Source organism: Hyperolius riggenbachi, chromosome 8 (genome assembly GCF_040937935.1).
Source record: "Hyperolius riggenbachi isolate aHypRig1 chromosome 8, aHypRig1.pri, whole genome shotgun sequence".
In the NCBI taxonomy this organism is placed as follows: domain Eukaryota; kingdom Metazoa; phylum Chordata; class Amphibia; order Anura; family Hyperoliidae; genus Hyperolius; species Hyperolius riggenbachi.
In genome coordinates, this window is record NC_090653.1 from 245,201,529 (window position 1) to 245,217,961 (window position 16,433).

At 45.7% G+C, this 16,433-nt stretch overlaps 1 protein-coding gene across 1 annotated transcript in view; it reads right to left on the reverse strand.

Moving 5' to 3' along the window:
* PTGES (prostaglandin E synthase) overlaps positions 1-16,433 on the reverse strand; it is a 123,165-nt gene that overhangs the window by 68,850 nt on the left and 37,882 nt on the right. Inside the window, exon 2 of the mRNA XM_068249803.1 lies at positions 10,950-11,032. Coding sequence (XP_068105904.1) covers positions 10,950-11,032 — 83 coding nt within the window. The remainder of the gene's footprint in view (positions 1-10,949; positions 11,033-16,433) is intronic.

Below are 16,433 nucleotides of genomic sequence, written 5' to 3' on the forward strand. Positions count from 1 at the left end.
AAGAGCAAGAGGAAATGGTTAGTACGTCTGCATCCAACTTTGTGCAGATGGCGTCTTTCATGCTGTCCAGCCTGTTGAGGGACCTCCGTATAAAAAAAACTCAAGGGGAATGAGCTGTACTGGGTGGCCACGCTACTAGACCCTCGGTATAGGCACAAAGTGGCGGAGATGTTTCCAAATCACCAGAAGGCAGAAAGGATGCAGCACTTGCAGAATAAGCTGGCAACTATGCTTTACAATGCGTTTAACCTCCTGAGCGGTATGGACGAGCTCAGCTCGTCCATCACCGCCGGAGGCTGCCGCTCAGGCCCTGCTGGGCCGATTTTTATCAAATAAAGTGCAGCACACGCAGCCGGCACTTTGCCAGCCGCGTGTGCTGCCTGATCGCCGCCGCTCTGCGGCGATTCGCCGCGAGCAGCGGCGAAAGAGGGCCCCCCTAGCCGCCTGAGCCCTGCGCAGCCGGAACAAAAAGTTCCGGCCAGCGCTAAGGGCTGGATCGGAGGCGGCTGACGTCAGGACGTCGGCTGACGTCCATGACGTCACTCCGCTCGTCGCCACGGCGACGATCTAAGCAAAACAAGGAAGGCCGCTCATTGCGGCCTTCCTTGTTTATTATGGGCGCCGGAGGCGATCGGAAGAACGCCTCCGGAGCGCCCTCTAGTGGGCTTTCATGCAGCCAACTTTCAGTTGGCTGCATGAAATAGGTTTTTTTTAATTAAAAAAAAACCCTCCCGCAGCCTCCCTGGCGATCTCAATAGAACGCCGGGGAGGTTAAGGGTCACAGCACAACGCAATAAATGTACCACTGCCAGTAATCTTTCTCCCATGTGCACGCAGGCAAGGACAGGACGCTCCAGCGATCTCATGGTGATGTCGGACATGCGGACATTCTTTAGTCTAACGCCTCACCTTAGCCCTTCCGGATCCACCCTCCACCAACGCCTGGACCGGCAGGTAGCCGACTACCTGGCCTTAAAGAGAACCAGAGACGACAGAAAAAAGATCCTCCAGCCCCATCACTCTGGATCGCTCCCACGCCGCCGTCCTCCGCTGCCTCTGTCCGCCGGTATCGGGTCCCATTATTTCGGCCAGTCGACGCAAGCGCAGTGCGCTCCCTCCGTACTGCGCAGGCGCATGCGTAAAGATATGGAGGGAGTCCCTGCACTTGCGTACAATTGGCCACATCCACCGGAAGTGACGGGACCCAGTACCGGCGATAGAGGCAGCGAAGGACAGCGGCGAGAGATCCAGGCTTATGGGGCTGGAGGAAGCCCCAGGTATGTATAACATTTTTTTTATTTTTAAAGACCGTTTGTCTCTGGTTCCCTTTAAGTGTGAACAGTGATGAATCCTTGGACTACTGGGTGCGCAGGCTTGACCTGTGGCCAGAGCTGTCACAATTTGCCATCCAACTTCTGTCTTGCCCTGCCTTAAGCGTCCTGTCAGAAAGGACCTTCAGCGCAGCTGGAGGCATTGTCACTGAGAAGAGAAGTCGCCTAAGTCAAAAAAGTGTTCAGTACCTCACCTTTATCAAAATGAATGAGGCATGGATACCGGAGGGCTACTGCCCACCCGAAGACTAAGTCAGTCCCCACAAACAGCATCTCTGCCTGCACGCCGTGTGACTGCCTGCCAATAGACTAAGTCGCTCCCCACACAGCACCTCTGCCTGCAGGCCGCTTGACTGCCTTCTCCGCCACCACCAACAGGGTCCAGGACTCCAGGCGAATTCCTGAATTTCACTATAATAATTTTTCTGGTCCGTGTACACGCCTGCCTTATTTTTCTGGCTGCACTGCGGCTGCAAGAACAAAACAAAAGGCATGTACGTGTGTCAATTACCCTTCGTGATCATTACCTTGCCGCGGTGAAGGGGCTTACGTATCACAATGAAGCAATGACCGCCGGCTATATGAGTGTCTCGGGGGGGGCACACCCAAGATACTAAGATCGTTGCTTCATTGTGATCTTTGTGGTGACCATATGGGCTATCCCCTGCACTCTCGCCATGGTGCGCACCAGTCCAGCACGGCCGTCAGAGGCAAACGCAGGGGGGGATTACAGCTGCCCAGAATCCCCCCTCAGACCAGGGCCAGTGCAGTGTCTGGGGAAAAGCGCAAGTTGAGACACCAGAATATCTACAGGCATCCTGCAGCTCACAGCACTGCCCCCTTTCTTTCCCTGCTACTTTGGACGTAGTCGCAGCGTGTGTACAGAGCAGGGGAAGCTCTGGGGAACTTAGCAGATTCAGGTATGAGCACAGCCCTGTGCCCTGCTGTGTGAATGCTTCACTTTCCCCTCCATTAGCAATGTCGGCTGTCCTCATTATTATCTGTATCCAAACTGCTCCTGATCAATCCCGTTGTTGGTAGGATGGAAATTGCATTATGTGTACCCAGCATGATGTCCTACCATATAATTATAATGTTTTGTGCGTGGCTGAGGGAGACCTTTCAGGAATCCCCCCCCTTGAAAATCCTGGGTTTGCCCCTGGCCGTCACAACACAAACAGCTGTTTGCGCACCGCACCGTAACACAGTGAGTTTGGTGTGTCAGTGTGAAGCAGTACTCTAATTACACTCCCTGATTGATGTATACACATGCAAGATTTTTTAAAGCACTTTAGGCCTGCAATTTAGCATTCAATGTGATTTCTGCCCTTAAAACGCAGCTTTGAGTCAAATCCAGAGTTTTCCCCGGGACTTTTGGCGTCTATCCCACTCCTCCATGCAAAAACTCAGATGTTAGACCCCTTGAAACATCTTTTCCATCACTTTTGTGGCCAGCATAAATGTTTCTAGTTTTCAAAGTTCGCCTCCCCATTGAAGTCTATTGCGGTTCGCAAAAGTTTGCAAGTTCGCGAACATTTGCGGAAGTTCGCGAACCCAAAATCGGAGGTTCGGGCCATCTTTATTAATAGCATGTATGGAGGCTTTGCTATTAACTGCCCAAAAATACGCAAAATTATCAAGTATGACATGCAAAATTAATTTCGATTTTCTCAGAAATTTTGCATTACGATTATGTTGCGTAATTACGTATAGGCGTAATTTCTGCTCATCACTACTATTGTCTAAGCGCACTGTTTGCTAGCCACAGGATAGAGGAAGAGAGAGAGGGCACTTATGATCTTTTCAAGGGTACTAAATCAGTATTGTGTTACATTCGCATTACCAATTTGGAGGCAATCCGGGACTGATTTTGCTTATTTATGATATTACTTATCTTACACCTTAAATAAAAAATGAAAAATATCTATAATATGTAATTTTGGCACTGGTTTTTCCTCAGGCCCTGCAGGAGGTGAGTGTTCCTGGTGGTGTTTAGGTGTTGTTACATCTTGGAGGGGCCCCGTTCCCCTAGCATTTAATTTTCCTGGAAATTCTCTAGCATCGAGCTGGGATAACTAGCTAGCTGTGTGCGGTAACACGCGGCAGCCCTGCAGCTATGTTCCGTATTATAAAACTTGCCAGGGGAGGTAAACTATTTTATAGAATGCTGAAACGAGAGTTCAACGATGCAATTGTATCAGAAGATAATCTCTGAAGGTGCGTGATAAAAAGCCAGGCCTGTGATTTAATACTTACTCAGGGTTTCTCTAAATCCCCCGTTTTTTCAACGCTACGGCTGGCAACAATATCCAGCCCTCAGCTCTGAAATAATTCTATCCACCCTGTTGGTTATTGTAATATTTACGGCCATACCGTGTTTGCGGTGGGCTTTATTAATCTGCTTTATGTCCTGTCTGCAGCGTTTCACGTGCTGAGGCGCGGTGAGGGGGAGGGGGCGCAATAGGTTTCCATCGAGGCCTAGTATTTCAATGGCTGTCATCATCCTCCTGGAAGCCGCTCCGGTTTAATCCCGCAATTTCTACATCCAGTTGGATCCGTCCTCCCCCAGAACGCACAGCCATTAGACCCTTGTAGATTATTATGCAGAGAAACTTAATATCCCTCCGTGTCTGGGAAGAATTATTTGCTGGCAGGCATTAAACGTTGATGCTGTTTGCCAACACCCACATCATGAAGCAATCTTGTGTGTTTTTTATCCTGAAAGCAGCAATGTAATCTAATATTTCACTTCTTTTGTATATAAGGTACTTTTACACAAATTAATCGCACTGGCGTTGCAGTTACGACTTCAGCATGCTTCCTCGTCTGACACCTTATTATAAAGTCATATTTAAGCCCACCATGGGTCGACACTCAAGCCACACCCTAAAACAAACTATTGTTGAGTAAGCAGGGGCACAGCAATAGCCCCTGCGACCTCTGCGGTGAGAGCAGGGGAGGTGGGGGCCTGCTCCTCTTCAGGTGGCCATACATTGGTCGATTTCCCATCAGATTCGACCAACAGATAGATCCCTCTCTGATCGAATCTGATCAGAGAGGGATCGTATGGCTGCCTCTACTGCAAACAGATTGTGAATCAATTTCAGCCTGAAACCGATCACAATCTGTAAAGCTGCTGCCCGCCAGCTATACATTACCTGATCTGGCCGGCGCGACTCTCCCGGTCTCCGCTGTCTTCTTCTCTGGTCCAGCTGGCTTGCTTCACTGAACTTCCTGTCCAGGGGAAGTATAAACAGTAGAGGGCGCTCTACTGTTCAAAATTCCTGCCGGGACAGGAAGTTCAAGGAGGCTGCAGCCCTGGAGCCTGGAGCGGAGAAGAAGACAGCGGAGACCGGGGGAGTTGCACCGGCTGGAACAGGTAATGTATATTCGCTGTATAGCGTCGGTCGTCGGGCATTCAAATGCCGCTATCTACTCACTCCGGACCCGCCGGCGATCGAGAAAAGTCTTCCACGCGGACAGATCGACGGGAATGATTGATTTCGAACGGAAATTGATCGTTTTGTCAGCGTTTGCAAGACGATTTCACAGCAGATTTGATCACAGTGATCGAATCTGCTGTATATCGGCGGGAAAATCGTTAGGTGTATGGGCCCCTTTCCCTCTCCCCACTCACATGCAGAGTAGCGCAACAGAGGGCTGTGTATGTGTATTTACTTGCTCTCATTGCATCTCTTCCTCCCAGAAACCACTTGCTCTATGCTGCCCCCTCTGGGGAAGTTTGTGGCAGTACCAGAAATTGTTCTCAGCTGAGAGCTAGGCAAAGAAGCTTTCACAGTGAAACCAGAAGAACTACTAAGCAGTGGCCTAAGAAACAGCAGAGTACCAGTGGCAATGCTAGATATTATGGGGCAAAACTTTTATGGGGCCATCAAATGTAGGCACTCGAGCTATGCTACCTGCACCTATTCTATAGATATGAGTTAATTGGGAAATTTACATTCTCATGCAATTTACACTGCATATAGTCCATCCATGAGCTCCGAAACAAAGTCAGGGGGTAAATGAACTCAAGAAAGCTAATAGGGAATACAACATCAATTACCACTGGGCCCCACTGTTCCAGAGCCCCATAGCATCTCCTATGGCTCCTATGGTTATTGCTAGGCACACACAGGCATGTCTTTATAATACAGTATGTTAAAATCCTTCAACTATATAGAGATGGAAAAGTGAAAATAAGCTTTAACATTAAACCAGTTAGACTGAGCAGGTGTGAGCAGGTTATTATGCACCGGACACAGCCTGAACTCAAGACTCAACCTTTCCTTCTTGTATTTCTAGATGAAAGAAAAAAAAGGGGGCCAACCAAAGGACTTTCACACACACAAAAAAAAAACAGAGAGAAGAATAAATTGTCTTTGGTCCCAACATTATTGAATTGAATCGTGTTAAAAAAAAAAAAAAAACAGACACAGAGATGCACTTCAAGACCACTGCATGCCACATTCACCACTTGGCCACTACAGGTTGTGTTCCCCTTATAGACCAGAGCAATTTTCACCTTTCAGCACTCCTCCCATTCTTTTGCCAATAACTTTAAAACGACTTATTACACTGAAATGATCTACAGTATACCGTATTTTTTGGACTATAAGACGCACTTTTTCTCCCCCAAAAGTGAGGAGAAAAAGTGACTGCGTCTTATAGTCCAAATGCTTGTTTCCTTGTGGTCCGCAGTGGGGTGGAAGCAGCAGCAGCGTGATCGATATTGTTTCTAAGCGGCATAGGAGAAGCCGCTGCAATTATACACAGTGCTTTCTTTGATCTTTAATCCCCCCCGAGCGTGCCCGACAGCAGCGCGATACACCGGGCATTGTTATTAATCACAGGGTGCTTGCTTTGATCTATAATACCCCCCAGCGTGCCCCGCAGCAGCGCGATACACAATGACTCTAGGCAGCATAGGAAAAGCCGCTGTGATCATTAACAATGTTCTTTCAACTTGCCCAGCGTCAGCCCCGTTAGCCTGCAGCTCGATCCCAGCTGACAGATGATGATACACTTCAGCCACTATAGCGTCAGCCCCGTGAGCCCGCAGCTCGATCCCAGCTGAAAAGTTACGATACACTTCAGCCGCTATAGCGTCAGTCCTCAGAGGCTTCCGTACTTGCATTGTCATCGCATGACACAGTTCCCATTCATTGATCTAAGTTCCCGTGTGAATGACCACAGCCATCTTTGAGACGGCGCTGCCATTCGAAAGGAACGTCCATGCATCACTTCCTTTATGCATAGTGATACTATGCATAAGAAAGTGAGCAGCAACATTTTTTTTTCAATAAAGGACTTCTTTAGAACTTATTTTTACATTTTAAATTAACATCTGGCCTCCCACAATCCCCAATAGTTACCCCCCAAAAATGTTTGAAACCAAATTACATAAAATGTACAAATAAAAATACATGAATAGTTACCGTAGGGACTGAACTTTAATATGTATGCCAAGAGGGGTATATTACTATTACTTTTTAAAATTATGGGTTTGTAATTAAGGATGGATACAAAACTATAAAAATGCACCTTTATTTCCAAATAAAATATTGGCCCCATACATTGTACCTTGGAAAAATTTTAAATGTTGTAATAACTGGGACAAATGGGCAAATAAAATGTGTGGGTTTTAATTACGTTAGCATGTATTATTTTAAAACTATAATGGCCGATAACTGAGAAATAATGATTTTTTTTCCATTTTTTTTTATTTTTCCTGTTAAAACAGTTGTAGAATAAAATAATTCTTAGCAAATAGTACTCTCCAAAGAATGCCTAACTGGAGGCAAAAAAAAGACGATATAGATTGTTTTGTTGTGATAAGTAGTAATAAAGTTATAGGCGAATGAATTGAAGGCGCGCTCACAGGTGAAAATTGCTTTGTTTTTTTAAGGGGAAAAACCCTTTGAGGTGAAATGGTTAATATATATGGGTGTACTTTTACTATGAACACAAGAGTACTCACGGCGGAGTACAAATATATCTACGCCCCTGAAGCTAAGATGAAGTTTCAAGGGGTGTAGATATGCTGTACTAAATGCAGGATCTGGTTTAAAGTTAGTATAGCACACCCTACCTTAGCCATTGTATAAGATGATGTGTGTGTGCATCAGTGAATACAACTTGTGTTGGAGAGAGAGAGAGAGAGAGAGCAATACCCCATTTCCATAGGCAAAATTATTGGTAAAAATACATCAATAAAGCATCTATAAATGCTAAATTGTCAATAAAATGCACCTGTAAATGAATGAAAGGCAAAACATCTTAAAGAGAATCTGTACTCTAATATTCTTACACTAAAAAGCATACCATTCTATTCCTTATTTTCTCCTGTGCCCCTCTGTGCTGTTTCTGCCACTCCCTGCTGCAATCCTGGCTTGTAATTAACAGTTTTAGGCAGTGTTTCCAAACAAACTAACCAGCTTGTAATAGGCTCACATAAACAGAGTGTGTGAGTCATACAGAGTGTGCAGGGGGCCTGCAGAGGGTGTGTATCGCTTCTAACCAATCACAAGCAGCCCTGCACATTCCACACATTCAAGCTTTAGCCCGACAGACACGACAGAGGAAAGTAGATAAGATTTATTACAGAGACAGTGCAATTAGGAAAAGCTGCAGTAAGCCAGAGCACATTAGAACAGGAATAGGAACTTATAGGATAGAAGAAATAAGACTGAAAAATTTGTTACAGAGTCTCTTTAAACCAAAGCGTTTCATGAAAAGTTGCTATCTACAAGGAAAGCTGACAGCTTTGAGGGAAATAAATTATACTAGCTTTATGCTGCAGTTTGGGATCACCGCTTCTTTTTACTTCTTGCTTTGTTGGTCAATCATCTCCAATTATTGCACAAACTGATCATCTTTTTGGAACTTTACAGACTTAAATCTTTCTCCTGAAAAAGTCAACGTTCACGAAATGCTAGAGGAAGACTGATCAGCTTTGTTTAATTGACAGGAGACAGTTTTCAATTCATCTTTTTATGACATTGTATTGATCCCTGCTAATACCTGGTATTTATCTCTAACCAACATATTACTGTACATTGAAGTCTATGAAGAACATTTATAATCTCAAGCAGTGAGTAAATACAGTCGGTGTGTTTTATATCCATCTCTTTTAATGTGTCATGTGGTCATGAAGTCCACCTCTGTGTCTGTGTCATTATTCAATAAAGTTTGTCATATTTTGATTTTGCTACTTGAGACAATTGTGTTATTCTATTAGTTCCCTGTGGTATGCCCCTTATTTCTTTCACCAATTGTTACTGATTAATTAGGACATTGGTGATGTACAAACATACAGAGGTATATATTTGTTACATAGTAATTTATGCACCTATATGCAGTGATGAGCGAAAATGCCAATATTATTCTTTATTCATGAAAATAATCAAAGATATGATTTTTAAAGGAATGAACTGTGGTACAAAAAAAGTTCCACTTACCTGGGGCTACCTCCAGCCCGGGGCAGCTGTCCTATGGCCCCGCCGCAGTTCCGGTGGTTCCCGGTCCTCTTCGCCGGCGGAGCCGACCTCGCCAGGTCGGGCTCTGGGTCGGCCTCTTCTGCATTCCACCGCGGGGGTCACGTGGTCCGGCCGACGTGATCTGGACGCTACTGCGCAGGTGCAGAGCTACTGGGCCTGCGCAGTAGCGTCCAGATGACGTCGGCAGGACCACGTGACCCGCGCCGTGGAGCGCAGAAGAGGCCGACCCGGAACCCGACCTGGCGAGGTCGGCTCCGCCGGCGAAGAGGACCGGGAGCCACCGGTGCTGCGGCGGGGTCACAGGACAGCTGCCCCGGGCTGGAGGAAGCCCCAGGTAAGTGGAACTTTTTTTTTTAAAAAAAATTCCGCGGATCATTCCTTTAAGAGAAAATGGGCCATATGCAATTCTCTTTTTCACCTGACTTTTCTCCCAGGATATAATTTTTCATCTTTGATTTAGAATAACTTTTTAGCACTTTGCAATGGAAAAAAAGTACCAAAAAAAGTTGGTCAAAAAATACTATCAAAAGTATTTTAAATATTTTTTTGCTTTCTGGTGGTTTAAAAGACATTTTAGGCCCGGTTCACACTTGCGGTGGCCCTCCGGAATCGCCGTGCCGGAGCCGCACCGCCTGCAGAACGGACGGAACGGACGCACGGCATAGCAATTAAAGCCTATGCGTCCGTTCACATGGGTCCGTTCTGCAGAACCGGAGCCGGACCGGATCCGGGCCGGATCCGGACTCCGTTCCAACATGCGCTATTTTTTCATCCGGCCCCTCCGGCAGCCGTATCCGGGGCGGAGCCGGACTGCACCAACCGGCCAATACAAACAAATGGGAACCGGAGGCCGCACAACACACTGGCTGAGAAATCCGGATGTTCTACCCCACTTCCTATGCGGATTTTTGCGGCGATATTGGCTGGGGACACATGGGCAAGCATTTTGGAGTGGAGCAGCACGAGCTGGAGGTGTTGGCAGGATGTTGGCAGCATGTCGGAGGTGGAGGTGAGTGCTAAACAGCAGAGGGCCTGATTCCACAGGTCCCCCTTCTGCTGACCTCCCAGACCCCCAAATTTTTTTTTTTTTTTACGTTAACTTTGCCAAACGGATCCGGATCGCATCCTGATTACCACCTGATGCAACCTGACCGGATCCGGATCGGATCCGGATCAGAACCGTACGGTTCCGATCCGGATCCGGTCAGGTCATCCGGTCCGTTTGGCAAACAACCGCTAATGTGAACCGGGCCTAATTGATAAGTTTGAAAATTTCACCTAGGAGAAAACTCAGGTGAAAAAGTTACTTGCATATGGGCCAATATGTTTTTGAAAATAATTTTGCAGGTTGTGGGAAAATGATGTATTTTCTCAAAAACAGCACAGTTGTGAAAATACCTTCAATTCCTGTTTATTTTCGCATTAGCAAGCACGTTTCGAATATGACCTTTGTTTTCAAGAATGAAAATGTGTTTTTTTCGCAATCGTTTTGTATGTTCATTTTCAGTGACCCTATTGTGAATCTAATCCCTACCATAGTCATAGTCTACTCATCTACATTCTTCTTATTGTTAATATGTATTTATATATCACTGACATCTTCTGCAGCACTTTACAGACATGACACAGTCAAGTCACTGAGTGTCCTCAGAAGGGCTCACAATCTAATCCTACCATTGTCATAGTGAGAGACGGCCACATGACACAGGGAGGCAAAGACCGCTACATGGAGGGGAGTGACAGACAGCCACATTGAGGGGAATGATACAGAGAGGGAGAGGCAATAACATGGGGGAGTGGGGGGTGAAACATGGAGGAAGAGACAGCCATGAGGGGGATGCTGAGAGAGGTAAAAAATTAAAAGCCATTGGAAGGGGGGGGGGGGGGGAGGAGGGCTGTTAGTGACAGAGGAAGAAACAGTCACATGGTGGGTAGTGAAACAAGGTAAGCTTGATACAAGTCGTAGTAAATAGCCACATGGGAAGGTTACAGAGAGAAAAATACCGGGAAAAAAGCCTAAAGGAAATCCAGCCCTGACTGTGGTGCAACTGCATGTGCCCTAGAGCATATGGGGCTGCCCGGCCTGCACAGGCCTATGTCCACCCCGAAGGGAACTTACCTCCGATAACGCTCAACGTCAGGGTCCTCGCGGTAGAATTGAATGCCTCCATGTCTCAGGGCATCTTCTGGATTGGCAAAAGCCTGTCGGAGACATAATGTAAATAGGATTGTATTTTTTGTCAACGTTTATTAGTGTATAACATTACAAGAACCCCCAGATACTGACCCACCCGGATCTGGACATGGATAGGTTCAGCAGACTGCAGAATCACACATTTCCTGTTCTAAGTGTTAAGTACATATTCTTAAAGTAATACTGAACACCAATATCAAAGCTACCAGAGCAAAAACAGACTGTTCATGATGAAAATAAGTTCTTTGACTGGATCTGATCCGATTTGATTTGCTTCTGATTTTCTCTAATCCGATTTGGGTTAATTTGATTCAACAGAAGGTATTGGTTATGCAGGCTAACACCTATTGGTGTCCTGTTGCTTAGTTCATTTTGGGTTTATTTCTCTTTTTAAACTGTATGTGCTTTTTGTTGTGCCCACTTTGTTCATACGGCGAATTCATGCTGCTTCGTTGTTGGCCAACCCATGCTCGTATTCGATTGGGACAGAGCTGGGCAAAAAGGCCAATATGCCCCACCTCCTCCCACACTACCTACCAACTCCCTTATTGCATGGATTGTGTTGCCTCCTTCTCCTGCAATGAGAACTTTCACCATGTTTGGACTCAGTTAAATGTTGTTTAATGGACAGGTTGACCTGATGGGTTTATTCCTAATTTCATACAACAAGATTTCATGGTTAAGTGAGACCATGTGCTCTAAGGTAATTATGCCCATAATGTGTATTGTTATTGTACTATGTATGTTAATTCTTCCTTTCCCATCCAATAAAAAGTGGTTTCATTTGAGAATAATGTATTTGGCTAAGCAACACGATTTTCAGTGGTGATCTCATTGTATCAGTTCATTATTTGGCCACCCCTGTGGACAGTGTAACAAATAATTTGCACCTGATACATAACGCTAACCTCTCCGACCCTTGCTGGAAGGAAAGGAGAGAAGTGATGGTGCAGAGTGATCTGTACACACAGATAGGCACCCAGTATAACAAGTTAGAAAATGCAGAGATAAATCATACACCTCTGTCAGGAACTGCAGCTAACTTTGAACAGAGAGGAACATAGAGAATACAGAAAATAACAATCCCATAAAGATAATCATCTCATTTTACACACAGTGACATCTTGTGGTTTGTTTTACTATGCTGCAGTTTAGCTAATAATGTTGTTACCACCACCAGCAGGAAGGAGCCTCCCCCAGTTATAAGGTAAGAGGAAATTACCGGAGAAAATGTGACATAGATAAAAAGGTAAACACTTTGGGTTTCACATGACTCCAATGCTTCCTCCTTCCATACCCGAAGGAGGAAGTATCAAAGTCACATGAAATGCAGCATGACGTGCAAGGCAGTGAACTCCTCCTGACCTTGTCCGCTTGTTCGGTGCTGAACAGCAGCAGTCGGGAGTAATCAGGTGTTCCGAAACGGCTACACCAAATTTGAACACCAACACGAGCGACATGGACCGCAACCCCGAAACTCTGTCCACTAGGTTGGTTGCTGAAGTGAGGTGTTCGGCGTAGCAAACATGTCTACTCTGCTGTTAGGCCTACAGGATTTTTGAAAACCCCAGTTCAGGTTTTCTGCTTCAATATGTCCACACCTGCAAGAGGGACTGAGTTCTAAAACACACACGCACGCAGGCACACAAACACAGGGCAGTTTCAAGGCTAGATTACACCCATGGCTATGCCCGCTCCCCCCACCACTGTGCCCACCTTCTGCCTCTCAATCCGGCACCCCGGGCGATTGCACAATTCGCCTGCACATACACACATGCACAAAAAACAGACTTCAGTTTGATTACATCTAGAGCTACAGTTCCCTATGGCCACTAGGTGGCACTGTTGAGTAGGAATCAGATGCAAAGGGCCTCTCCATCCCTTCCGGACTTTGGGTGCACTTTTAGGAGTTGAACCGCAGCTTGTGTGTTACTTCTGCAGCGTCTGGAGTAGTTCGGTGTGTCCACGTAGCACCGCAAGCAGTGTGTCATATCTCATAGTCTTTAATTGCCACTGCAACAAGCTGCGCAGGAAGGTGAGGAAGGTAGCACCAAGCAGTAAGCTTAAAAGGGGCCTTAAACAATAGCAGTTGCCTGGCAGTCCTGCTGATCACTTTTGCTGCAGTAGTGTCTGAATCACACACCTGAAACAAACATGTGGCTAATCTAGCCATACTTCAGTGAGAAACATCTGCATGTTTTTTCAGGGGTCTCTGACTAAAAGTATTAGAAGCAGAGGCTCAGCAGGACAGGCAAGCAATCTGCATTGTTTTAAAGAAAATAAACATGTCAGCCTCCATATCCCTCTCACTTCAGGTGTGCTTTAACTATTGTAGCCTTTTGGATGTTACTGTCACGTCCAAAAGGTTGCTGCTACACGCTCCTGCGCGTGCTCCCGTGCCGCCCCATTAGCCCGGAGATCAATGAAGGGGAACATTGATCTAAGTCCCCGGTAGAAAGACCGACAGCTTCTTATGAGAAAACTACAAATGTAGGGGGGTTTTTTTTCACACAAAACACAATAAATTACATTTGAAATTAACTGTTTACCTCCCACACCCAAAAAATACCCAAATAAAAAAAAAATTAAACTAAATTTTATTTCAATTGCAATAAATAAAAACAAACAAACATAAATAGTTACCTAAGGGTCTGAACATTTTTAATATGCATGTCAAGATGGTATATTACTAATATTTTTTAATTATAAGCTTGTAAATAGTGATTGACGCAAAACTGAAAAAATGCACCTTTATTTCTAAATAAAATATTGGCACCATACATTGTAATAGGGACATCATTTAAATAGTGTAATAATTGGGACAAATTGGCAAATAAAATGTGTAGGTTTCAATTATAATAGCATGTGTTATTTTAAAGCTATAATGGCCGAAAACTGAGAAGTAATGATTTTTTTCCATTTTTTTCTTAATATTCCTGTTAAAATGTATTTAGAAAAAAATAATTCTTAGCAAAATGTACCACCCAAAGAAAGCCTAATTGGTGGCGGAAAAAACAAGATATAGATCAATTCATTGGGATAATTAGTGATAAAGTTATTGGTGAATTAATGGAAGGTGAAAATTGCTCGGATACAAAAAGGTAAAAAAACGACTGAAGTGGTTAAAGAAAATGAAAAAAAAAGTGATTGAAAAAAAATAAGATACTTACCTACCGGTATGGAGGGAGGGGGGCTCTGGGTCCTATAGAGCCTTCTGTTCCTCTCAAGGTCCCCGTGTTCCAGCACTGTCACCCCCGTTAAAATTTGCCACCACAGGAGACTTCGGAAGCTGTCACCTCCGTTAGTCTTTGAGTTTGAAAACAGCTCTGGGAGCCCCTGAAAGCACACGTGTCCCCAAGTGCTCCCAAACACTAGCGGCTTTGCACTGCAATTGCACACAAGAGTGCTCTCATGCATGCACAATTCTGAGCGGTCCGTCTTCCGTAGCACTCAGGAGACACGAGTTATTCCAAGGGCTCCCGTAGGCTTATACAGCTGTCAACTAACAGAGGTAACAGCGCTGGAACGTAGAACCATAAGAGAAAAGGGAAGACTATCTGAGGCATACATACAAAAATGGTGCCTAGAAATTTGGGTGCAGGTTAAGTCGAAAAACAGCTCACCCTGCTCCTGCAAAAGTCCCAGCAGCGTTTGTTACAATTCCCCCTCCAGGCCACCATGGCCTGAGAGAAAAGATCAGTGGCAGCTGAAGCTTCAATTTTTGAGGGGGCACAAAGGCGGGGTGATAAAAATTTATATTTGTATGGCGAGCTTTAGATATTTTTTGCCTAACTCAGGTTATAAAATGAAGGCTTACTACGGTTCAGCAATGATAGGAACCAAATGTAAACATCACAAACAACTCAGGCTTTTGAGCAGAGCAGATTGTCCAAATGATGGTGCTATTGTGGAAGAAAAGTTACATACAGATGTACTAGGCTATCTGGCTGGCATGCTTTAATCCTTGCTTGCTAGCAAAGCCGCTCCTGTGTGCACATATTACAGAACTGTAAGTTACTGAGCAGGGGGGCCCTTGGGGGGCACAGTGATTCCCAGGGGGGGGGCAATTCCCCAGCATACCCCAGTGTACCGCCCCCCATGGGGAAGATGTAATTCAGCTGCCAGCTCTTGCTGGTGGACAAATTACTCTGTTTTAGGCTGGTTTCACAGTGTGATGTTAAAGTCCCATGTTACAGCAGCCAGTAACGCAGCCTAACTCACAGCACTGTAAAATCAATGTGCCGTTTCACAGTGCACACATTGCGTTACATAGTAACGCAGCACGTTTAACCTGCTGAGCGGTCTGGACGAGCTCAGCTCGTCCAGTACTGCCGGAGCGTGCCGCTCAGGCCCTGCTGGGCCGATTTGGCTCAAATAAAAAGCAGCACACGCAGCCGGCACTTTGCCAGCCGCGTGTGCTACCTGATCACCGCTGCAGCGCGGCGATCCGCCGCATGCAGCGACGAAAGAGGGTCCCCCCAGCCGCCTGAGCCCAGTGTAGCCGGAACAAAAAGTTCCGGCCAGCGCTAATGGCTGGATTGGAGGCGGCTGACGCCAGGACGTCGGCTGACGTCCATGACATCACTCCGCTCGTTGCCATGGCGACGAGGTAAGCGAAACACGGAAGGCCGCTCATTGCGATCAGAAGAACGCCTCCGGAGCGCCCTCTAGTGGGCTTTCATGCAGCCAACTTTCAGTTGGCTGCATGAAATAGTTTTTTTTTTATTAGAAAAAAACCCTCCCGCAGCCTCCCTGGCGTTCTATTAAGATCAAAGTTAAAGGTTAAACAAAGTGCTGCATGCTGTATGTTATACTGGGCTACTGTTGGAGGAGGAGGTCTCCCTTCCTCCTCTGCAGCCAGCCACATGGCTAATTAATATTCACTGCACTGAGGAGACTCATGGTGGGACTGTAGTGTTGTCCGGATCATGAACGAATCGTTCATTTGATCCGGATCTTTTTTGTGCATCGAATCATCTGGATCATCACAATGAAAGATTCGGTTCACAGTGGATGTCTGTCTGGAGGAAACAGGAACATACAGAATGTACAGTGCAGGGAAAGTCCTTTCCTGCTAGTCATTTCACCCAGTCTGCTTCCCTAGTAAAATGATTCAAATGATTCGGTTCAAAGATACGGATCTTTTCAATGATCCGATTTAAATGATCCGAATCCTTAAAAAGATCCGGACTTCCTATCACTAACCTGGAGCGGCTGCAGTGAGAGCTGCATAACACAGCTCAATCTGCTGACGTCCAACTTCAACACCACCATGCGTTGCGTAAGGGGCGCGTTTTTTGCGACCATAAGGTCCCATAAAACGCAACGTCTTGGTGGGAAAGTAGCCTTATAGTAATTTGTGCTTTTCCCCCCTTATTTTCCCTTTAAAATGCATAGAGAATAAGGTAA